Genomic DNA, 23921 nt, shown 5'->3' on the forward strand with positions numbered 1-23921 from the left:
CTCCCAGAGCTCCCCATTTTAACATACACATTGATGACCCTGAGCCTCTGAGTTGCTGTCACTCAGAGTCGTTTCATTTTAAACAGTATGTGTCTGGTCCCACACATAAAGGACACACATTGGACCTTGTTTTCTCCTTTGGCATCAACATAGACCAGCTCAGTGTTGTGATGTTCATGTTACAGACCACAGCTGTGTGTATTTTAATTTGTCTTTTGATATAGACAGCCATCTGCATAAAGTGATTTCTCAAAGGAGAATTATAAATCAAATTGCAGTTGAGAAATTCTCTGAATTATTTGAACCTAGTTGTTGTGCCAGTTGCAATGAAGTGGATTCTTTTGCCCAGTCTTTTAATAACCTTTGCCTGTCTATCTTAAATGAGGTTGCTCCTGTCAAGCACAAAATATCTCGTCCTAATAAACCCTGCCCCTGGATGAACGAGAACATTATGGCTTTTAGGAGAACATGTCGTCAGGTAGAGCGTCTGTGGAAATCTACAAAGCTTGAGGTGCACAGATTACATTAAAGAGAGTTGATCTCATCACTGAATGAAATGATTAAACAGGCCAGATCGGAATATTTTACTAATCTTGTGATTTTGAACAAGAAAAATCCAAAAATCTTGTTTGATACCATCCACAACATTGTATCACCTTCAGCTCCTCTGGTGCCCTTACACACAACAGAAGACTGTAGCAAATGTTTAAACTTTTTTGTGAAAAAGGTTGATATCAGGGCAAGTGTGAAACCATCTCTGGGTAGTAGCCCCGGTGTTGGTTCTCCGTTGTGCTCTTGGTCTTCATTTATGTCGGTGAATTTGGAGGATGTTAGTGCTTTACTAAAAAAGATGAAACCCTCTTCTTGCCACTTGATGTTGTGCCCACCTCACTGTTTTAAAGGTGTTTGATGTGATCGGTCCACATATTGTCAGATTGATAAATATTTCTCTGTCCACTGGGTCAGTACCAAGGTCTTAAACAGGCAGCTTTAAGTCCTATTCTGAAGAAGCCAAATTTGGATCCATCGGAGCCAGGCAATTACAGGCCAATATCAAAATTGCCTTTTCTAGCTAAGATTGTGGAGAAAGTAGTTGCAGGGCAGCTGACCACTTTTCTGAATAGTCAATGTATTCTTGATAAGTTTCAGTCTGGGTTCCGCAGGATGCATTCCACTGAGACTGCCCTGCTAAAGGTCTCTAATGATAAATTGATGGCTGCAGACTCTGGACAGTACAGTGTATTGGTTTTATTAGATCTGTCCTCAGCCTTTGACACAGTTGACCAAAAAATACTGTTATGTCGACTGCAAAATGAGATGGGAATTTATGGGACTGTTCTTTCACGATTTTCTTCTTACCTGGCCAACAGAACTTTTGCCATGTTTGTGAATAATGTCTGAAGTCACTCCCCTGTTACACGGTGTCCCACAGGGCTCAGTCTTAGGCCCAGTTCTGTTCCTTTTGTACATCAGCCCTCTCGGTAAAATTATAAGCACCTTCAAAAATGTGTCTTACCATTTGTATGCTGATGACATCCAATTGTACTGCTCCTTCAATGATTCAGAGTTACATAAGTTAGCTGAGCTATTAAATGGCTGGCTTCAACTGTCTTCAATTAAATTATAGGAAAACTGAAACTCTGATCGTTGCTCTTGAAAAGAAAGTTCCTTTAATCAAACAACACCTGGGTTCTCTGGGCTCCTCTTCCCAGCCCAGCCTCAGAAACCTTGGTGTCAAAAGCTTTTGAAGGTCCCTAAGACCCGGTTTAAAACTCGAGGAGACCTGTCCTTTCAAGCAGTAGCCCCTAAACTGTGGAATGCCCTGCCCTCGTCTCTTCGTGTGGCTGACTCTGTTGACTCCTTTAAAAAGCAGTTGAAGACACTGTTATTCAGACAAGCTTTTAGTTAATTTACTACTCTTTGTCTTATTTTATCTCTTGAACATTTATTGTTGTTGTTTTATCTATTTTTAGCTACTTTTATTTGCACTCTGTAAAGCACTTTGTGATTTTATCTGTGAAAGGTGCTATATAAATAAAGTTTACTTACTTACTTACTTACTTACTTACTTACTTACTTACTTACTTACTTACTTACTTACGACTTGTCTCCCACGAGGGACGGCAGATCTGAGTCATGGCTCCGCCTCCTTCATCTTTCACCGTTTCAAACTGAGAAAAACAGAACAGGCCAAACCTCTGGACCAAAGTGCCAAATACAGACAGTCTGTGAATGTTTATATGAATATGTGTAATTTATATATAAATACATGACAGATAAAAACCCTGAGTGACGCTGTGAGCTTTAAACACCAGGTTTAAAAAAGAGGCACGTTTGAGTCGCTCTAAAGTTCAATCTGTTTCTATGGTTTTTCACAGATCTGTGGAGCACAGAGATGGAGAAGAGTCATGCAGCTGTTCAGAGCCATGCAGCTGTTCAGAGCCACAGCTTCCGAGACTTTGAACAGGTTTGAACTCATTCAAATACATCAACTCTACGAGAAAAAAGAATACCGAAGAGAGAAAGAGATGAGGAAGAAGGGAGGGAGGAGAGAGAGAGTTTAGACTGGACACCATGCAGCTGTTCAGTCTCGTGTTTAGACTGGGACCATGCAGCTGTTCAGTCTCGTGTTTAGACTGGGACCGTGCAGCTGTTTAGTCTCGTGTTTAGACTGGGACCGTGCAGCTGTTCAGTCTCGTGTTTAGACTGGGACCATGCAGCTGTTCAGTCTCGTGTTTAGACTGGGACCATGCAGCTGTTCAGTCTCGTGTTTAGACTGGGACCATGCAGCTGTTCAGACTCGTGTTTAGACTGGGCCCATGCAGCTGTTCAGACTCGTGTTTAGACTGGGACCGTGCAGCTGTTCAGTCTCGTGTTTAGACTGGGACCATGCAGCTGTTCAGTCTCGTGTTTAGACTGGGACCATGCAGCTGTTTACGTCACAGACTTTGTTCTATATTTTCACATTTTAAGAAGAGCACGGAAATATTGACACAAATATGAAACGCAAACACACACTGCTGCAGTTTCCACCATTTGGCTTAAAAATGTTGTGTTGTAGTTATTGTAGTACTAGTAATAATACTAGTAGGAGTAGGTGTAGTATTAGGGGTAGTAGTAGTATTCAGTAGTGACCTAGATGCGTGTGTACACAATAGTAGTAGCTGTAGCATTCACATTGAGGTCACCGAGCATTAGCCTGGAGCCTGTGACTCAAAAACACACAGAAAAAAAAAAACACTATACACACAAGGACAGTCCTGGTTTAGTCCTGGTTTAGTCCTGGTTTAGTCCTGGTTTAGTCCTGGTTTAGTCCTGGTTTAGTCCTGGTTTAGTCCTGGTTTAGTTAAACCCTGTAGATAAAATATATAATTTCAAATAAATAAAATATAAAATTTACTTTTCTAACTCTAAAGTGTATACAGCAGCTCCCCCCCCAGGACAGACAGGGCAGTACAGCGTGTAATATATATATATATATATATATATATATATATATATATATATATATATATATATATATATATATATATATATATATATATATATATCCATCCCCCAGGACCCGAGGAGAATGGATGAGATTTTTTAAAATTATATATAAATATATTTAACTAATTAAAATGGTCAGAAAAACTATAAATGGAGTGAAGCAGTTTAAATAAGGCTAAAAACCATCACTGTGTCTGTGTAAATATAATTAATAGTAGTTATTTATTTTTATGTTTGATCACTGCCTATTTTTCTCAGCTACTTTTACCAATACTCTAGTACTTTTACTTTAGGAGTGAAGTATGTTTTTAATATTTTTTCTACAGATCTGAGCTGTAAAAAAGAGGCTTTTATAAAACACGCTCAGCATAAAGTGTTATTTTTATTTCACATTCAGAGTTGATTTGGGGGAAATTCTGCTTTAGGTTTTTTCATTTTATTGTTTACTTCACTTTAAAACATGATCGTGACAGAGCTGCTCCCGTCTCTGTTCTTTTCATAGTCTGACTCCAGGGGGCGCTCTCATGTCACACTCAGACTGCTTCTGCTGGAGCTGACAGCTGCAAAGGGACACGCCCCCACATTCCTCCAAACCACGCCCCTTTCAAACTGGCCACACCCCCCTCCTTCAGTCTGTTGTTTATATCTGTCCCATTCATTCAACTCAGAACTGAACCAGGTCTAGAGCAGGACTAAACCAGGACTAAACCAGGTCTGAAACATGATCTAAGTTAGGACTAAACCAGGACTAAACCAGGTCTAACCCAGGAGGTCTAGATCAGAGTAAACGTTTTGAGTTCGGTTGTGGTTTCAGACTTATCAGAATCATTTTTTAGTATTGCACATTGCTACGGTGACAGGGATGCTTTTGTCTTTGATGTCATTGATATCTGACTCTGGTCTCCGTGGTGATCTCTCTGGTTGCCGTGGTTACCGCACTCTATCGCAGCACCTGAGCGACCTGAAGAAGGAGAACTTCAGCCTCAAGCTCAGGATCTACTTCCTGGAGGAGAGAGTCCAAGGCCAGAGTCCAGACCCAGACCTCAGCAAGACTGTGAGTAACTGAGACTAGGACTGTGCGCCTGTCTGCTCCTGTCTGCACCTGTCGGCTTCTCTCTGCTCCTGTCTGCACCTGTCTGCTCCTGTCTGCTCCTGTCTGCACCCGTCTGTGTCTGTCTGCACCCGTCTGTGTCTGTCTGCTCCTGTCGGCTCCTGTCTGCTCCTCTCTGCTCCTGTCTGCTCCTGTCTGCTCCTCTCTGCTCCTCTCTGCTCCTCTCTGCTCCTGTCGGCTCCTCTCTGCTCATGTCTGCTCCTCTCTGCTCCTCTCTGCTCCTGTCTGCACCTGTCTGCTCCTGTCTGCTCCTGTCTGCACCCGTCTGTGTCTGTCTGCACCTGTCTGTGTCTGTCTGCTCCTGTCGGCTCCTGTCTGCTCCTCTCTGCTCCTGTCTGCTCCTGTCTGCTCCTGTCTGCTCCTGTCTGCTCCTCTCTGCTCCTGTCGGCTCCTGTCGGCTCCTGTCTGCTCCTCTCTGCTCCTGTCGGCTCCTCTCTGCTCCTCTCTGCTCCTCTCTGCTCCTGTCGGCTCCTGTCTGCTCCTCTCTGCTCCTGTCTGCTCCTCTCTGCTCCTGTCTGCTCCTCTCTGCTCCTCTCTGCTCCTGTCTGCTCCTCTCTGCTCCTGTCTGCTCCTCTCTGCTCCTGTCGGCTCCTCTCTGCTCCTGTCTGCTCCTCTCTGCTCCTCTCTGCTCCTGTCTGCTCCTGTCTTTCTCTTTCTCTTTGCTTCTGTTTCTGCAGTAGTTGTGGATATTTTTGTCTCTGCTCCAGAATTCAGGTTCAAGTTGAGCCCAGACTTAAACAGGAGAGAAACTGACCCCACCCCAACAGAAACTGACCCCACCCCAACAGAAACTGACCCCACCCCAACAGAAACTGACCCCAACAGAAACTGACCCCAACAGAAACTAACCCCAACCTAGAAACTGAACAGAAACTGAAGACTCTCTCAAACGGGAGGACACTTTCACTTTGTTCTGTTTGAGAGTTTGTTTTATTCTAAATCAGAGGGGCCCAAACTCTTTTCATCGAGGGCCATATCTTGAAAAGTCTTTGACAGTGTCAGTGTCAGTGGATCATTCAGACGGTGCGTTTAACATAGTTTTGACGTCATACTTTCAATAAGGCTTGAAATATTAATGTTCGGTCTGTGTGACAGTGCAGTGTGATGTGATTTAGGTTGTGTTGTAGAATTAATCAAATTTGCTGAAAAAAGTTCTGATTATGATCAACTGGGGCAGTTCAACTGAAGACTGAGGGCCACATTTGGCCCACGGGCCATAGTTTGGACACTTCTGTTCCAAATATTTTTCTTTTTGTGTTTGTTCTGTTTGTGTTTGTTCTGTTTGTGTTTGTTCTGTTTGTGTTTGTTCTGTTTATGTTTGTTCTGTTTGTGTTTGTTCTGTTTGTGTTTGTTCTGTTTGTGTTTGTTCTGTTTGTGTTTGTGTTTGTTCTGTTTGTGTTTGTTCTGTTTGTGTTTGTTCTGTTTGTGTTTATGTTTGTTCTGTTTATGTTTGTTCTGTTTGTGTTTGTTCTGTTTGTGTTTGTTTGTGTTTGTTCTGTTTGTGTTTGTTCTGTTTGTGTTTGTTCTGTTTGTGTTTGTTCTGTTTATGTTTGTTCTGTTTGTGTTTGTTCTGTTTGTGTTTGTTCTGTTTGTGTTTGTTCTTTTTGTGTTTGTTCTGTTTGTGTTTGTTTGTGTTTGTTCTGTTTGTGTTTGTTCTGTTTGTGTTTGTTCTTTTTGTGTTTGTTCTGTTTGTGTTTGTTCTGTTTGTGATTGTGTTTGTTCTGTTTATGTTTGTTCTGTTTGTGTTTGTTCTGTTTGTGTTTGTTCTTTTTGTGTTTGTTCTTTTTGTGTTTGTTCTGTTTATGTTTGTTCTGTTTGTGTTTGTTCTGTTTGTGATTGTGTTTGTTCTGTTTGTGTTTTTCCTGTTTTTGTTGTGTTGTTTCGGTTTGTGTTTGTTGTTTTTGTTGAGCTGAGTGTTTTGTTTTGTGCAGAATGTTGAGCTGAATGTGCAGCTGCAGAGTTTGAAGACAAAACTGGAGGAGAAAGAACAACTGCTACGACAGACTGTGTGAGTCTGACACACACACACACACACTCACACACACACCCTCTCTCTCTCTCACACACGCACACAAACACACACACACTCTCTCTCACACACGCACCCCAACACTCACACCCCCTCACACACACACACACCCCAACACACCCCCCCCACACACACACACACCCCCACACGCACACAAACACACACACCCCCACACACACCCCCTCACACACACACACACCCCAACCCCCCCCCCCACACACACACACACACCCCCACACACGCACACAAACACGCACACCCCCACACACACCCCCTCTCACACACAAACACACACACACTCTCACACACACACACATAAATGTCCGTCTCTATATCGTGGTTCACCTTTTGCTGTTTTGTGGATTTTTTCAGTACAATTTGCATATTTTTTACTGTATGAATGTGCATTGTGTTCTGCGTCCTGATTGGCTGTTGGACTGTAGACCATTGTGTTCTGCATCCTGATTGGCTGTTGGACTGTAGACCATTGTGTTGTGCGTCCTGATTGGCTGTTGGACTGTAGACCATTGTGTTGTGCGTCCTGATTGGCTGTTGGACTGTAGACCATTGTGTCGTGCGTCCTGATTGGCTGTTGGACTGTAGACCATTGTGTCGTGCGTCCTGATTGGCTGTTGGACTGTAGACCATTGTCCATCAGTCTCCTCCGTGCTGTGTCTCCTGTCCAGTACAGAATGTGTTCAGACAAATTTACATAAACGTTGGATCTCAGTGTGACTCTGAAGTGCTGTACGTTTGCAATTTGTTTTGTCCCCGACAAAACCCACAATGTCGATGAAACATTCTGCACCGACAAAGACGCCGACGAAAGTTTGAACTTTGAGAGAGTTTAAACGAGAGAGAAATGTGAGAAAATGTTAATGCCTGTGTGAGAAAAGTGTATAAAGTGTGTGGTGAGGGGTTTTACAGCAAAAACAGAGAGAATAATGTAAAAAATAAAAATGATACTTCTCGGGTTTCGCCTGTTGCCTTTATTTTTAAACCAGGACCCAGTGAAATGTGACGTCTCTTTGTCTCGGTGTCAGACCAACCGCTGAAACTGAAACTGCAGCTGCTGAAGTCACATGACCTGTGGACTTATGTCCATCTATAAATGACCCAGATATGAACCACGAACCAGACCAGACCAGACCAAAGCAGACCAGACCAAACCAGACCAAACAGACCAGACCCGAGACCCGAGACCCGAGACCCGAGACCCGAGACCCGAGACCCAAGACCAGAGACCAGACAAGGACTAAACCAGAACTAAAACAGGACTGAACCAGGACTGAACCGGGACTAAACCAGAATTAAACCAGGTTTAAAGCAGAACCAGACCTAAACATCAGTTATGAACCCTGAGATTCTGGGGGATTTCAAAAATACAGACATAAACTCAACACCTGCAAACGCATAAATCACACGTACTGTTATATGGAATTAATGTATTATTTTGTTTTATTTCCTGTAGTTCCACAGCAGAGCTACTGTCCAATCAGAGCCCAGAGAAGCAGCAGCAAAGCGATGAAACCACCAATCAGGTTCAAGAGTCTTTGGAAGCTCGTCTCCAGCAGCTGCAGCAGGTCGGGGTCATTATACGGACACTTTTATTCAAGACAGAAGCCGATGGACAAGAGTCTGAAAACATGTTTGTGTGACTGAAGCAGGAGCAGACGGTTAGAGGGTTAGGGTGAGGCGGGTCACAGGGTTTAGGGTGAGGCGGGTCACAGGGTTTAGGGTGAGGCGGGTGACAGGGTTTAAGGGTGAGGCGGGTCACAGGGTTTAAGGGTGAGGCTTGTGACAGGGTTTAGGGTGAGGCAGGTCACAGGGATTAAGGTGAGGCGGGTGACAGGGTTTAGGGTGAGGCGGGTGACAGGGTTTAGGGTGAGGCAGGTCACAGGGTTTAGGGTGAGGTGGGTCACAGGGTTTAGGGTGAGGCAGGTCACAGGGTTTAGGGTGAGGTGGGTCACAGGGTTTAGGGTGAGGCGGGTGACAGGGTTTAAGGGTGAGGCAGGTCACGGGGTTTAGGATGAGGCGGGTCACAGGGTTTAAGGGTGAGGCGGGTGACAGGGTTTAAGGGTGAGGCAGGTCACGGGGTTTAGGATGAGGCGGGTCACAGGGTTTAAGGGTGAGGCGGGTCACAGGGTTTAGGGTGAGGTGGGTGACAGGGTTTAGGGTGAGGTGGGTGATGGGGTTTAGGGTGAGGTGAGTCACAGGGTTTAAGGGTGAGGCTGGTCACAGGTTTTAGGGTGAGGCAGGTCACAGGGTTTAGGGTGAGGCAGGTCACAGGGTTTAGGGTGAGGCGGGTGACAGGGTTTAGGGTGAGGCGGGTGACAGGGTTTAGGGTGAGGCGGGTGACAGGGTTTAGGGTGAGGCGGGTGACAGGGTTAAAGGGTGAGGCGGGTGATGGGGTTTAGGGTGAGGCTGGTGACGGGGTTAAAGGTGAGGGTTAAAGTTGTGTTGTTGTGTGACAGGAGCTGGAGCAGAGGCGGCAGAGTGAGACCTCACAGCAGCGTCTTCACAAACAAGCTCTGGAGGACAAGGACAGGTCTGACTTTGACTGGACTTAACCCTTTGGTCCTATGTACATGTATTTATACACACGTACATACACACATCCATATATATACACATGTACATATATACACACGTACATACACACATACATATACACATACATACATATATACACACATACATATATATACACATGTACATATATACACACGTACATACACACATCTATATACACATACATATATACACACATACATATATATACACATGTACATATATACACACGTACATACACACATACATATATACACATGTACATATACACATACAAATATACCTACATAGAGATATACATCTGAATGTATATATATATATATATATATATATATATATATATGTGTGTGTGTGTGTGTGTGTGTACATGTGTGTATATAAACATGTATAAACACATAAATGTATTTGAAATGTTTAGAATTGAACAAACGGATAAACTGTTTTTCAGAGTGATCTGTGAGCTGTCCACAGACAAACACAAACTGGAGCAGAAAGTTCAGGAGCTAAACACTGCCCTGAGGAAGAGGCTCCACTCCCCACAGGTACTACAGAGTACTACAAGTACTATATACATGAAAGTACTACAGAGAACTATAGAGTACTACAAAGTATTACAAACAAACAGTAGTACTGCTGAGTAGTCCGTAGTACTGTCAGATGTAGGTCAGTTTGGACTTCAGACGAGCAGCTGCTGCTCAGATCAGAGCACGTGCACTTCTCGTGCACTTCTCGTGCACGTGTGTATTTTCAGATCCGCTCGGCCGTTCTCTGGGTTAAATCTATATTTAACACATCCATGTTGACAGTGTTGCGTTTCATTTTAAACCCTGTGTCTCAAACGGGCAAAGACCTTTCAGCCTCTTCTCCACAGGCAGTTTGGCACGAGCCGGGTCTGACCATAGTGTATCTGCTCTGTGACACAAACAGGCCAGTGTGAGATTATATATATATATATATATATATATATATATATATATATATATATATATATATATATATATATATATATATATATATATATATATATATATATATATATATATATATATATATATATATATATATATATATAGTCTCATATAACTGTAACTTATCAAAGTGAATTTATGAGAGTTTCATTAATGACTCATTCATAATTAATAATACAAATTTTAAAAATGACTTTTAACCTTTTTCTAACGTATACATCAGTCAAACCTTTTTTCTGTTTTTTCCAGCGCGAGTCTGAACAGAGTGACCACTCGGAGCTGAAGGTGAGACGCTGCCGCCCCCTGGTGGGCTGTACATACAAACACACCCGAGTCCAACAGTTTGTTTATGCAGCTACTGTGGTTTTATCATGAATCTGTAAAACTGAAGAAAAATAAAACCTGCTCCGTGGTTTTAATCAGGACAAACACGAGACTCCTCGTGACCGCGCACTGCCGCATGACGTGAGGAGGGCCTACACACATGGATCCTACACAGATGCTACACACACAGATCCTACACACATAGATCCTACACAGATGCTACACACACAGATCCTACACACATAGATCCTACACACAGATGCTACACACACATACAGCCTACACACATAGAGCCTACAAAGATGCTACACACATAGAGCCTACACACACACAGAGCTTACACACACATAGAGGATGCAGGAGTGGTGCCGTGTGTGTGCACGAGTTTGTGTGTTCCAAATGTGCCTTCATTTTGGAGCGAATGTTCTGCTGTAATACTGTGGTGTGCAGAGTGGTGGCGCTGTCCCTGGAGAGAGTTCACAGGCTTCTGTTGGAAAAGGAGAGGCTCAGGGACAGTGAGCGCAGGAAGTATGACAAGAACAACCCCGAGTCCAAGTCTAGACTTGAGCCGCAAGGACATGGGTCCAGACTAGAGCCAGGACCTGAGTCTGGACAAAAACACGAGCACCTGCAGCAGACCCAGGGAGCCCTCTGGACTCTAAGTACCTGCAGCTGGTGGAGGAGGATCTGGCTGTATCTGAGCTGGAGTGGTGGACGGAGTCAGAGGAGGACCACGCCCCATGGCGCAAGTGCAGGGGCTGTGCTGCGCTAAGGGTCCCGGACTCAGACTGTGAGACGGTCTGTGGAGTCCCCCGGGGTATGGGGCACAGGAGTACCTCCTGCGGACCTGACGTGAGATACACTGCAGACCAGAACCTTAATGAGAAACGAGGGAAGCGCCAGAGAGGGACACCCCAAAGGAGAGCACTGGTCCTAGACAGAAGATCCAGCGAGGGGTCCCCACAGAGAGGGCCACCCCAGAGGAGAGCACTGGTCCTAGACAGAAGATCCAGCGAGGGGTCCCCACAGAGAGGGCCACCCCAGAGGAGAGCACTGGTCGGGCAGGAGACACAGCGAGGGGTCCCCACAGAGAGGGCCACCCCAGAGGAGAGCACTGGTCGGGCAGGAGACACAGCGAGGGGTCTTGAAAGATTTGGAGATTATCACAAAGAAGAGACTCAGAGGGAGCAGACTACCGGACCTGAGACACAAGAAATGAGGTCACAGACACAGGAAGTGAGGTTTCAAATGCAGGAAGTGAGGTCACAAATGCAGGAAGTGAGGTCACAAGTGCAGGAAGTGAGGTCACAGACACATAGCGTGGTGTGGGCGGAGCTTGAGGAGCTGGAGGACGAGTGGAACGATGAATATATTCAGTGTGGTCCCTTTAGGTTTCAACAGGTATTAAACCAGGACTAAACTAGGTCTAACCCAGGGCTAATCCAGGGCTAAACCAGGACTAAACAAGGACTAAACCATAACTAAACCAGGACTAAACTAGGTCTAACCCAGGGCTAAACCAGGACTAAAGCTGGACTAAACTAGGTCTAACCCAGGGCTAAACCAGGGCTAAACCAGGACTAAACAAGGACTAAACCAGGACTAAACTAGGTCTAACCCAGGGCTAAACCAGGACTAAACTAGGTCTAACCCAGGGCTAAACCAGGACTAAACCTGGACTGAACCAGGGCTAAACCAGGACTAAACTAGGACTAAACCAGGACTAAACTAGGTCTAACCCAGTGCTAAACCAGGACTAAAGCAGGACTAAACCTGGACTGAACCAGGGCTAAACCAGGACTAAACTAGGACTAAACCAGGACTAAACTAGGTCTAACCCAGTGCTAAACCAGGACTAAAGCAGGACTAAACCTGGACTGAACCAGGACTAAACCAGAACTAGCCCAGGTCTAATCCCGGGGTTGTGTCCAGAGGGTGCTGGAGGAGCAGAGTGGTCAGCTGACTCAGTGTGAGAGCACCTCAGAACAATGTCTGAAGCAGCTCCAGGACGCCCAAAACCAGGTCCAGACCCTACAGACGAAGATCCGAATCAGCGAGGACCGCAACAGGGTAACACTACTACTACTACTATTATCAATAGTACTACTACTAAACTACTAACTAACACTACTACTACTACTACTACTACTACTACTACTATTATCAATAGTACTACTACTAAACTACTAACTAACACTACTACTACTACTACTACTACTACTACTACTATTATCAATAGTACTACTACTAAACTACTAACTAACACTACTACTACTACTACTACTACTACTACTACTACTACTACTACTACCACTGTTGCTGCTACTGCGGCTATCTATCTATCTAGCTATCTATCTATCTATCTATCTATCTATCTATCTATCTATCTGTCTGTCTGTCTGTCTGTCTGTCTGTCTGTCTGTCTGTCTGTCTGTCTGTCTGTCTGTCTGTCTGTCTGTCTGTCTGTCTGTCTGTCTGTCTGTCTGTCTATCTATCTATCTATCTATCTATCTATCTATCTATCTATCTATCTATCTATCTATCTATCTATCTATCTATCTATCTATCTATCTATCTGTCTGTCTGTCTGTCTGTCTGTCTGTCTGTCTGTCTGTCTGTCTGTCTGTCTATCTCTCTGTCTATCTCTCTGTCTATCTCTCTGTCTATCTCTCTGTCTGTCTGCGTTGCAGATGCTGCAGAAGCGTCTCGGGGAGCTGGAAGTCGAACTCAGAGCTGTCCGAGAAGAAGCTCAGAATCAGGAAAGAAACCTGCAAAACCTGACAGACTCACTGTGCTCCAAAGAGCTGGAGGTAAACTAGGTCTAGACCAGGACTAAACCAGGACTAAACCAGGTCTAGACCAGGACTAAACCAGGACTAAACCAGGTCTAGACCAGGACTAAACCAGGTCTAAACCAGGACTAAACCAGGTCTAAACCAGGACTAAACCAGGTCTAGACCAGGACTAAACCAGATCTAGACCAGGACTAAACCAGGTCTAGACCAGGACTAAACCAGGACTAAACCAGATCTAGACCAGGACTAAACCAGGTCTAGACCAGGACTAAACCAGGTCTAGACCAGGACTAAACCAGGACTAAACCAGGACTAAACCAGATCTAGACCAGGACTAAACCAGGTCTAGACCAGGACTAAACCAGGACTAAACCAGGACTAAACCAGGTCTAGACCAGGACTAAACCAGGACTAAACCAGGTCTAGACCAGGACTAAACCAGGTCTAGACCAGGACTAAACCAGGACTAAACCAGGACTAAACCAGGACTAAACCAGGTCTAGACCAGGACTAAACCAGGACTAAACCAGGTCTAGACCAGGACTAAACCAGGTCTAGACCAGGACTAAACCAGGACTAGACCAGGACTAAACCAGGTCTAGACCAGGACTAAACCAGGACTAAACCAGGTCTAGACCAGGACTAAACCAGGACTAAACCAGGTCTAGACCAGGACTAAACCAGGACTAAACCAGGTCCAGACCAGGACTAAACCAGGTCTAAACCAGGACTAAACCAGGTCTAAACCAGGACTAAACCAGGTCTAGACCAGGACTAAACCAGGACTAAACCAGGACTAAACCAGATCTAGACCAGGACTAAACCAGGTCTAGACCAGGACTAAACCAGGACTAAACCAGGACTAAACCAGGTCTAGACCAGGACTAAACCAGGACTAAACCAGGTCTAGACCAGGACTAAACCAGGTCTAGACCAGGACTAAACCAGGACTAAACCAGGACTAAACCAGGACTAAACCAGGTCTAGACCAGGACTAAACCAGGACTAAACCAGGTCTAGACCAGGACTAAACCAGGTCTAGACCAGGACTAAACCAGGACTAGACCAGGACTAAACCAGGTCTAGACCAGGACTAAACCAGGACTAAACCAGGTCTAGACCAGGACTAAACCAGGACTAAACCAGGTCTAGACCAGGACTAAACCAGGTCTAGACCAGGACTAAACCAGGACTAAACCAGGTCTAGACCAGGACTAAACCAGGTCTAGACCAGGACTAAACCAGGACTAAACCAGGTCTAGACCAGGACTAAACCAGGACTAAACCAGGTCTAGACCAGGACTAAACCAGGACTAAACCAGGTCTAGACCAGGACTAAACCAGGACTAAACCAGGTCTAGACCAGGACTAAACCAGGACTAAACCAGGTCTAGACCAGGACTAAACCAGGTCTAGACCAGGACTAAACCAGGACTAAACCAGGTCTAGACCAGGACTAAACCAGGACTAAACCAGTTCTAGACCAGGACTAAACCAGGTCTAGACCAGGACTAAACCAGGTCTAGACCTGGACTAAACCAGGACTAAACCAGGTCTAGACCAGGTCTAGACCAGGTCTAGACCAGGACTAAACCAGGACTAAACCAGGACTAAACCAGGTCTAGACCAGGACTAAACCAGGACTCAAACAGGACTAAACCAGGACTTTTCTTTCTCTTGGGTCACAGGCGGCAGATTTGCTTCGAGTTGTTGAGGATCAGAACCGAGCGCTGTGTTCTCTGAAAACAACCGGCCTGGCCCAGGTGAACGCTCTGATTGGTCTGTGGTCTGATCACATGTTAAATACTCAAATTATATACTCATGTTATATATACACGTTATATACTCAAGTTATATATACTCATGTTACTACATATATATATATATATATATATATATATATATATATATATATATATATATATCATCTTATATATACACGTTATATACTCAAGTTATATATACTCATGTTACTACATATATATATATATATATATATATATATATATATATATATATATATATATATATATATATATATATATATATATATATATATATATATATATATATAACCCTTTAGACTTGCGTCACTTTCCTTCTCTGAAATAACTCATTCTTATTGGACGCTCACTGTGCCTCACTGCTGTCTCTCTTGTCTGATTGGTCCAGGTAAATGCAGGTGATGCTGCTGCTGTCCAATCAAAGCTCTTCTGTCTTCAGCTGGCCTTAGACTCTGCCCACCGTGCCTTGAAGACCCGAGACCAGACCGAGAAGGACCTGCGGGTGGCGCTAGAACGAGTCGAGTCCGACCTGAGAAGAGCGCGACAGACGGGCAAAGAGAGACTGCAGCACAACCAGGTCAGAGTCCTGGTCTAGTCCTGGTCTAGTCCTGGTCTAGTTCTGGTTTAATCCTGGTTTAGTCCTGGTTTAGTCCTGGTCTAGTCCTGGTCTAGTCCTGGTCTAGTCCTGGTCTAGTCCTGGTCTAGTTCTGGTTTAGTCCTGGTCTAGTCTTGGTCTAGTCTTGGTCTAGTCCTGGTCTAGTTCTGGTCTAGTCCTGGTTTAGTCCTGGTCTAGTCCTGGTCTAGTCCTGGTTTAGTTCTGCTCTAGTCCTGGTCTAGTCCTGCTCTAGTCCTGGTCTAGTTCTGGTTTAATCCTGGTTTAGTCCTGGTTTAGTCCTGGTCTAGTCCTGGTCTAGTCCTGCTCTAGTCCTGCTCTAGTCCTGGTCTAGTCCTGGTCTAGTCCTGGTCTAGTCCTGGTCAGGTTTTATTGACAGTGTTGCTCAGAACCTGTTTCCTGCTAAACCGGCGTTACCTTCAGCTGCCTTGTCCTGATTGGCTCTTTGGTTGCTAGGATACTTGTGGTTAGAATTCCAAATATGAAACTGGGCTCCAGATTAGTCGCTATAAGTGCTAGCCTGGAGGAGCTTCCTGTGGAGTCAAGTTGTGGGTCAGATTCCCTCTTCTTGTGTGTATATCTCGGTGGCTGAGTGGCTCATGTCTCACAGCAGAAGGTTTGGTTGATCCCCGGGTCACCAGGCCTTTCTGTGTGGAGTTTTTCATGTTTCTCCTCGTGTCTGGATGGGTTTCCTCCGGGTACTCCGGTTTCCCCCATCAACCAAAACATGAATGCCCCTCGAGACAACTGTTGTGATTTTGGGCGTTACAAAAATAAAATGAATTGAAAATGAATTCTGTTCTTTACAGACAATGCTCATAAAAATGTACATAAATGCTCTGAGGTAAAACAACACGGCACATCTTATTTTGTAGGAACTGCTGTTGTTTATTTCTTCTGATGTGTTTTATTTTGAAGGAGCTGCAGCAGGAACTGGATCAGACCCGAACTTGTCTCAAGGATCAACAGGAGCAGGTCCAAAAACTGAACCAGGATCGTAATCAGATTTTAAAGGAGGAGAGGCTTAGCTGCAACAAGCAAGTGGTCCAGGTACATGAGGGAAAATCAGAATTCAAATTCAATTCAACAAAAAAGAAAAATTAGTATAGACAGTTAAATATCTTTTGTGTTTTTGCAGGACAACAGAGACCTTCATGACTCCACAGGCCAGGTCTACAGACTAGGACTCCACAGACATTCAGAACTCCACAGACTGGGACTCCACAGACTGGGACTCCACAGACTGGGACTCCACAGACTGGGACTCCACAGACCTTCAGGACTCCACAGACCACTCCACAGACTAGGACTCTAAAGACCAGGACTCCACAGACTAGGACTCCACAGACTAGGACTCTACAGACCAGGACTCCACAAACCAGGACTCCACAGACTAGGACTCTAAAGACCAGGACTCCACAGACTAGGACTCCACAGACTAGGACTCTACAGACCAGGACTCCACAAACCAGGACTCCACAGACTAGGACTCTAAAGACCAGGACTCCACAGACTGGGACTCCACAGACTGGGACTCCACAGACTGGGACTCCACAGACCTTCAGGACTCCACAGACCACTCCACAGACTAGGACTCTAAAGACCAGGACTCCACAGACTAGGACTCCACAGACTAGAACTCTACAGACCAGGACTCCACAAACCAGGACTCCACAGACTAGGACTCTACAGACCGGGACTCTACAGACCAGGACTCCACATACCTTCATGACTCCACAAACCAGGACTCCACAGACTAGGACTCTACAGACCATGACTCCACAGACCTTCATGACTCCACAGGCCAGGACTCCACAAACCAGGACTCCACAGACTTTCATGACTCCACAGGCCAGGACTCCACAGGCCAGGACTCCACAGGCCAGGACTCCACAGGCCAGGACTCCACAGGCCAGGACTCCACAGGCCAGGACTCCACAGACCAGGACTCTACAGACCGGGACTCTACAGACCGGGACTCCACAGACCTTCATAACTCCACAGACCAGGACTCCACAGACCGGGACTCCACAGACCTTCATGACTCCACAGACCGGGACTCTACAGACCGGGACTCCACAGACCTTCATGACTCCACAGACCAGGACTCTACAGACCGGGACTCCACAGACCGGGACTCCACAGACCTTCATGACTCCACAGACCAGGACTCTACAGACCGGGACTCCACAGACCGGGACTCCACAGACCTTCATGACTCCACAGACCAGGACTCTACAGACAAGGACTCCACAGACCTTCAGGACTCCACAGACCTTCAGGACTCCACAGAGCAGGTCTCTTCAGACCAGGACTCCCTAGACCAGGACTCCACAGGACTCCCAGGGCCAAAAACTAAGACGCATTCTGTAAGACCAAGAGCAAGAGCTAGAGGTGAAGAAAACAAAACTAAACCAGGACCAAAACAGGACTAAACCAGGATTAAACCTGGATTAAACCAGGACTGAACCAGGACTGAACCAGAACTGAATTGGGACCAAACCGGGACCAACCCAGGATTAAGCCAGGACTAAGGCAGGACTGAATCAGGACCAAACCAGGACCAAAGGAGAACTAAATCGGGACCGAACCAGAACTGAACCAGGACTGAACTAGGACTCGACCAGAACTGAACCAGTACTGAACCAGTTCTAAACTAGGACTAAACCAGGACTAAACCAGGACTGAGCAAGGACTAAATGAGGACTGAACCAGGATTAAGCCAGGACTGAACCAGGACTGAACCAGGACTAAACCAGGACTAAACCAGGACTCAACCAGGACTAACCCTGGTTTCTATTCCAGAGGGTCTTGTTGAACCGGACCTGGACTCTGGCTTGGCCTAAGGAGCAGGATCCTCAGCTACAGGAGCTGCTGAAGGACAAAAACCAAGACCTCCAAACTCAGAGACAACTCCTGCTCAGCAACCAGGAGACCATTAGGGTAAGACCTTGTAGACCTGGTCTAGACCTGGTTTAGGACTGGTTTAGTCCTAGTTCAGTCTTGGTGTAGTCCTGGTTTAGTCCTGGTTTAGTCCCGCTTTAGTCCTGTTCTAGTCCCGGTCTAACCCTGGTCCTCTCCAGTCCCTGGAGGTATTGCTCCGGGGGCAGAGTCTGCAGGTGGAGCAGCTCAGAGAGAGTCTGAGAAAGTCCGGACTAAATGAAAGCCTTGTCCAGTCTCAGCTGAACCGGTCTCTGTCTGAGAGGGACTCTGTGATCCGAAGTCTTCAGGACGTTCTGCAGGAGCGGGATCAGGAAGTGCAGGTGACGTCCCGATAAGAGACCAGACTTCAGACCACAGACTGTATATATAAATGTACAAAACTAACCTGCTAGCCGTCAGGTTCCAAACAGGAAGTGATCATGAACGCACTTCCGGCTCTTTCAACTCTGGCTCCAATTCTTTTTCTGTGTAAAAAGTCACTCTCTGTCCCTGCTGCTGTCAGACTCATTTTGGTCTTAAATGTTCGTATTAACCCTCTACATGATCCTGAGGTTGTATTTTCACTATTGTGTCTGTAAATCAAGATATGAACATTAATAACACACCAATCAAGCGCCTTTTCCCAGAGGTCGCTCCTGCTAACGTTAGCAGCATTAATCGACAGCGTTGCTAAGTGCCTTCTCCCTACAAAACCAGCGGTGCAGGAAGTGGCGTTACCTTTGACAGCCTCCCTCCTGATTGGCTCTTTGGTTACTATGATACTTGCCGTCAAAAATCCAAATATGAGACTTAGATTAGCCGCTATAACTGCTAGCCTCATGAGCTTCATGTGGAGTTGAATGCTGTGGTGACATCACACTCTCAAAACACTTCTTTATACAGTCTGTGGTTCTGAATAAAATGCTTATTCAAAAGTCATGTTTTTCCAGTTCAATGTTTCATGTTAAAGCTTTACTGAACTAATGTTGCTGTTCATCAGGACCTACGCTCAATTCTTTCCCACAATCCTCTGCTTCCTGATGATGTCATGCAGCAGCTCAAGCTCCGCCTTCAACTCAAAGACCACCTCTTACAGGAAGTGATGTCACAGCGGGCAAGACAGATCCAGGACCAGCAAGACCAGGTCCATGAACTGACCCAGACCATCGACCAAAGGGACCAGTACATCCAGGTATTTAGACGTGGTTTAGTTCTGGTTTAATCCTGGTATAGTTGGGGTTTAGAACTGGTACAGTCCTGGTTTAGACCTGGTTCAGTCCTGGGTCAGTCCTGGTTTAGACCTGGTTTAGTCCTGTTCTAGTTCTGGCTGAGTCCTGGTTTAGTCCTGGTTTAGTCCTGGTTTAGTCCTGGTTTAGACCTGGTTTAGTCCTGTTCTAGTTCTGGCTGAGTCCTGGTTTAGTCTTGGTTTAGTCCTGGTTCAGTCCTGGTTCAGCCCTGGTTTAGATCTGGTTCAGTTCTGGTCAGTTCTTTCTTCCTCACTTGCTTCCTTGCCTCCTCAGGACTCGTCTCCTCATTTCCTTGAGCTCTTAAAGGAGCAAAGCGACACCATAAAAGAGCTCCGCACTCAGCTGAGTTATGGACTAAACCTGGACCAGAACCAAGATCAGGTCCAGGATCAGGTCTGGATTCTGAAGGAGCAGTTGAAGAAGACTCAGGAACACCAACACCAAGCCCAACAAGACTTGGAGGACAAAAACCGCCTTGTAAAGGTAAATAGTCCAGGACGAAACCAGGACTAAACCAGGATTAAACAGGGACCAAACCAGGACCAAACCGGGTCTAAACCAGGACCAACCCAGCTCTAAATCAGGACTAAAAAGGAATTTGAACCAGGACTAAACCAGGTCTGAACCAGACTGAGCCAGGCTTTGTTTTTGCAGGAGCTAGTGTCGGAGCTCCAGAGGCTGAGAGGCAGGCTTCGTGCAGACTGTGAACCAGATCGAAGCCTCATTTTGGGTTTGGCGTCTGAAGAGGGGGCCCCTGTGTCTGGAGGTGTGGGATTCTCTCTGTGAAGTCTAAAAAATCAAATACTGAGTAAAACTCCAGATATTTGATTTTCAGTGTGTGAGATGGTCATGTGACTTTGATGAGATGGTCATGTGACTTTGATAAGATGGTCATGTGACTTTGGTGGTGGTTAATAAAGTTTGCTGCTTTAATGGAACTAACTGGAGGCTGTGGTGCATTCTGGGAAATCTTTGCTGTGTCTAACTCACTGCCTGCACAATACACTCATAACGACTTAAACCACTGTCACCTAATAATATAAAATTATATTTATCTATGTGTTTAATAAATAAATCTGTAGTGAGTGGAGGAGACTTGGCTCTGCATAATGGGAGGTTGAAATTGACAGAAGACCAGAGAAGGTCCTGGCTCAGACACAATAACACAATACCTGCAATACCCCAGACAACCACTAGGCTCACATAAAAATAACCCACTCAGCCTCACCCTGAACAAATGACCCCTGATCTGCCCTCTGCCTCTGAGGAGATAACACTGATGGGTTAAATGTCTGTGTAGAGGAGAGGGGTTAGGGGTTAGAGGTTAAAGGTTAGGCGTGAGGGGTTAGGGTTAAGTACTGGACGCAAAAGTTTCTTATATGTTTATCTAAACTCACTATATTCACTCATTTGTTTGTCTTGAGGAATCCTCAGGAGTTCAAATCTAGATCTCACCACCAGGGGGCAGAGTCACACAGGGACAGGGTTTAAAGAGTCCAATGCCTTGCTCAGACTGCAGGGGGTGCTCTTGTGACTGCCCAGAGACCACGCCATAACAAACCATTTCTAAGGGGTAATTAACTAACCCTTTATACGAGTTAAACGAGGATCTAAACCAAATCTCAGAGACCTGAGGGGAGATAAAAGCTGCAGAGGGCAGCAGCATCCGCTGAAGAGACTCTGGTATTCTGGTCCCTCACCCCTAAACTCTAATCCCTCAACCCTAATCCCTCACTCCTAAATTCTCACCCCTGACCCTAATCCCTCTCCCCCAAACCCTCACCCCTAAACCCTTACCCCTAATCCTAACTCATCACCCCTAAACTCTCATCTCTAAACCCTGACCCTTCACCCCTAAACCCTCACCCTTAATCTTTCAACCCTAAACCCTGATCCCTCAACCCTCATCCCTAAAGCATCACCCCTAAACCCTCACCCAATCCTAATTCATCACCCGTAAATCCTCACCCCTAACCCCTCACCCCTAAACCCTAACCCCTCACCCCTAAACTCTCACGCCTCATCCCTAAACCTAAATCCTAACCCTACACCCCTACACCCTCACCCCTAAACCCTCATCCCTAAACCCTAACCCCTAAATCCTAACCCTACCCCTGAATCCTAACCCCACACCCCTAAACCCTCATGCCTCATCCCTAAACCCTACCCCTAAATCCTAACCCCACACCCCTACACCCTCATCTCTAAACCCTACCCCTAAATCCTAACCCCTCCCCCTTAAACCCTAAACCCTCATCCCTAAACCCTAACCCCTAAATCCTAACCCTACACCCCTAAACCCCAACCCCTAAATTCTAACCCCTCACCCCTAACTCCTCATCCCTAAACCCTACCCCTAAATTCTAACCCCTCATCCCTAAACCCTACCCCAAATCCTAACCCCACACCCCTAAACCCTCATCCCTAAACTCTAACCCCTAAATCCTAACCCTACACAAGTAAACCCCAACCCCTAAACTCTAACCCCTCATCCCTAAACCCTACCCCTAAATCCTAACTCCTCACCCCTAAACCCTCATGCCTCATCCCTAAACCCTACCCCTAAATCCTAACCCCTCACCCCTAAACCCTCATGCCTCATCCCTAAACCCTACCCCTAAATCCTAACCCCACATCCCTAAACCCTCACCCCTAATTCTAACTCATCACCCCTAAACCCTAACCCCTCACCTCTAACCCCTCAACCCTAAACCCTAACCCTTCACCCATAAACCCTCACTACTAATCCCTAAACCCTACCCCTAAATCCTAACCCACACCCATAAACCCTCACTACTCATCCCTAAACCCTACCCCTAAATCCTAACCCCACACCCCTAAACCCCAACCTCTAAACCCTACCCCTAAATGTTAACCCCTCACCCTTAAACCCTCACCCCTAATCCCTCAACCCTAAACCCTAACCCCTCATCCCCTAAACCCTCACATCTAATCCTAACCCCTCACCCCAAACCCTCTAATGTTTAAAAATGTATAAATAGTGTATGAATCAAATGTTTAAGAGTCTTTCTGTTATGCCCTTAGACGAGGAGGCTGTGGAAACCAGGGGCCCTCATGAGAACAGTGGACCGCTGAGAGGGCCTCAGAGAGGGCCTCAGGAGCTGTGTGTGTTGGACCAGCTCCTGCAGCAGAAAAAAGCCGTTGACCGAGAACTGCACGAACTCAAGACCCAAGTCCACAAGACCGGCTTCTCCTCACTGTCCCAGATCAGGTAAGACTCACAGCCAGATCTGAGCGTCCAGCTCAAGATCATACCCAGATCAAAGTATCCAGACCAGGATCATACCCAAAATTGAGGATCCAGACCAAGATCATACCTAGATCTGAGAGTCCAGACCAGGATCATACCCAGAATTGATCATACCCAGCTTCTGCACAAACACGGTCACTTTCTACGACAAAACACATGAACAAACTACATGTAATATCCAGTTCAATCTTTATTAAGAACACAGAATATTTGGTTTATAGTGAATAGTAAAAATGAATGAATTCATAATAATAATAATAATATCATTTGTCTTTCGCGTGTCCGCGACCGGGTCATGGGAGCAGCAGTCTAAACAGGGACTCCCAGACTTCCCTCAACAAAGACACGTCCTCTAGCTTCTTCGCGACCAGGCGTTCCCAGGCCAGCTGTGGGTCTTCTCAGGGGTCTGCTTCTGGTGGGACATGCCCAGAATGCCTCCCCTTGTATTTGCAATCTTGTCCTTTCTGTCATTACCCAAAGTTCATGACCATTGGTGAGGGCAAGAATGTAGATTGACCGGTAAATCGAAAGCTTTGCCTTTCGACTCCTTCTTCACCACAACAGACTGATACAGTGACCGCATCACTGCAGATGCTGCAACGATCCAACTGTCAATCTTACGCTCCATCCTCCCCTCACTTGTGAACAAGACTGCATGATTTGACTTAAAACTTGAACTCCTCCACATGAGTTAAGGACTCACCACCCACCTGCAGAGGGTACCACCTTTTTCCGGTTCCAGAACCATGACCTCGGGTTTAGAGGAGCTGATTCTCATCCCGGCTGCTTCACAC

The 23921-nt window shown here is 45.8% G+C and overlaps 1 protein-coding gene across 1 annotated transcript in view; it reads left to right on the plus strand.

Annotated features, from left to right (window-relative positions):
* Nucleotides 1–23921, plus strand: part of LOC117369975 (myomegalin-like) — a 45538-nt gene that overhangs the window by 2495 nt on the left and 19122 nt on the right. The window contains exons 2-20 of the mRNA XM_055221186.1: nucleotides 2379–2467; nucleotides 4442–4546; nucleotides 6535–6611; nucleotides 8104–8215; nucleotides 9107–9180; nucleotides 9652–9745; nucleotides 10421–10456; nucleotides 12428–12565; nucleotides 13186–13305; nucleotides 14979–15053; nucleotides 15463–15651; nucleotides 16606–16737; nucleotides 16826–16858; nucleotides 18493–18630; nucleotides 18771–18950; nucleotides 19610–19801; nucleotides 20130–20339; nucleotides 20511–20622; nucleotides 22902–23088. Of these exons, the coding sequence (XP_055077161.1) occupies nucleotides 2396–2467; nucleotides 4442–4546; nucleotides 6535–6611; nucleotides 8104–8215; nucleotides 9107–9180; nucleotides 9652–9745; nucleotides 10421–10456; nucleotides 12428–12565; nucleotides 13186–13305; nucleotides 14979–15053; nucleotides 15463–15651; nucleotides 16606–16737; nucleotides 16826–16858; nucleotides 18493–18630; nucleotides 18771–18950; nucleotides 19610–19801; nucleotides 20130–20339; nucleotides 20511–20622; nucleotides 22902–23088 (2276 nt within the window). The 5' untranslated portion in view covers nucleotides 2379–2395. The remainder of the gene's footprint in view (nucleotides 1–2378; nucleotides 2468–4441; nucleotides 4547–6534; nucleotides 6612–8103; nucleotides 8216–9106; nucleotides 9181–9651; nucleotides 9746–10420; nucleotides 10457–12427; nucleotides 12566–13185; nucleotides 13306–14978; nucleotides 15054–15462; nucleotides 15652–16605; nucleotides 16738–16825; nucleotides 16859–18492; nucleotides 18631–18770; nucleotides 18951–19609; nucleotides 19802–20129; nucleotides 20340–20510; nucleotides 20623–22901; nucleotides 23089–23921) is intronic.

This window comes from Periophthalmus magnuspinnatus, chromosome 4, assembly GCF_009829125.3.
Source record: "Periophthalmus magnuspinnatus isolate fPerMag1 chromosome 4, fPerMag1.2.pri, whole genome shotgun sequence".
NCBI classification, from domain to species: Eukaryota; Metazoa; Chordata; class Actinopteri; order Gobiiformes; family Gobiidae; genus Periophthalmus; species Periophthalmus magnuspinnatus.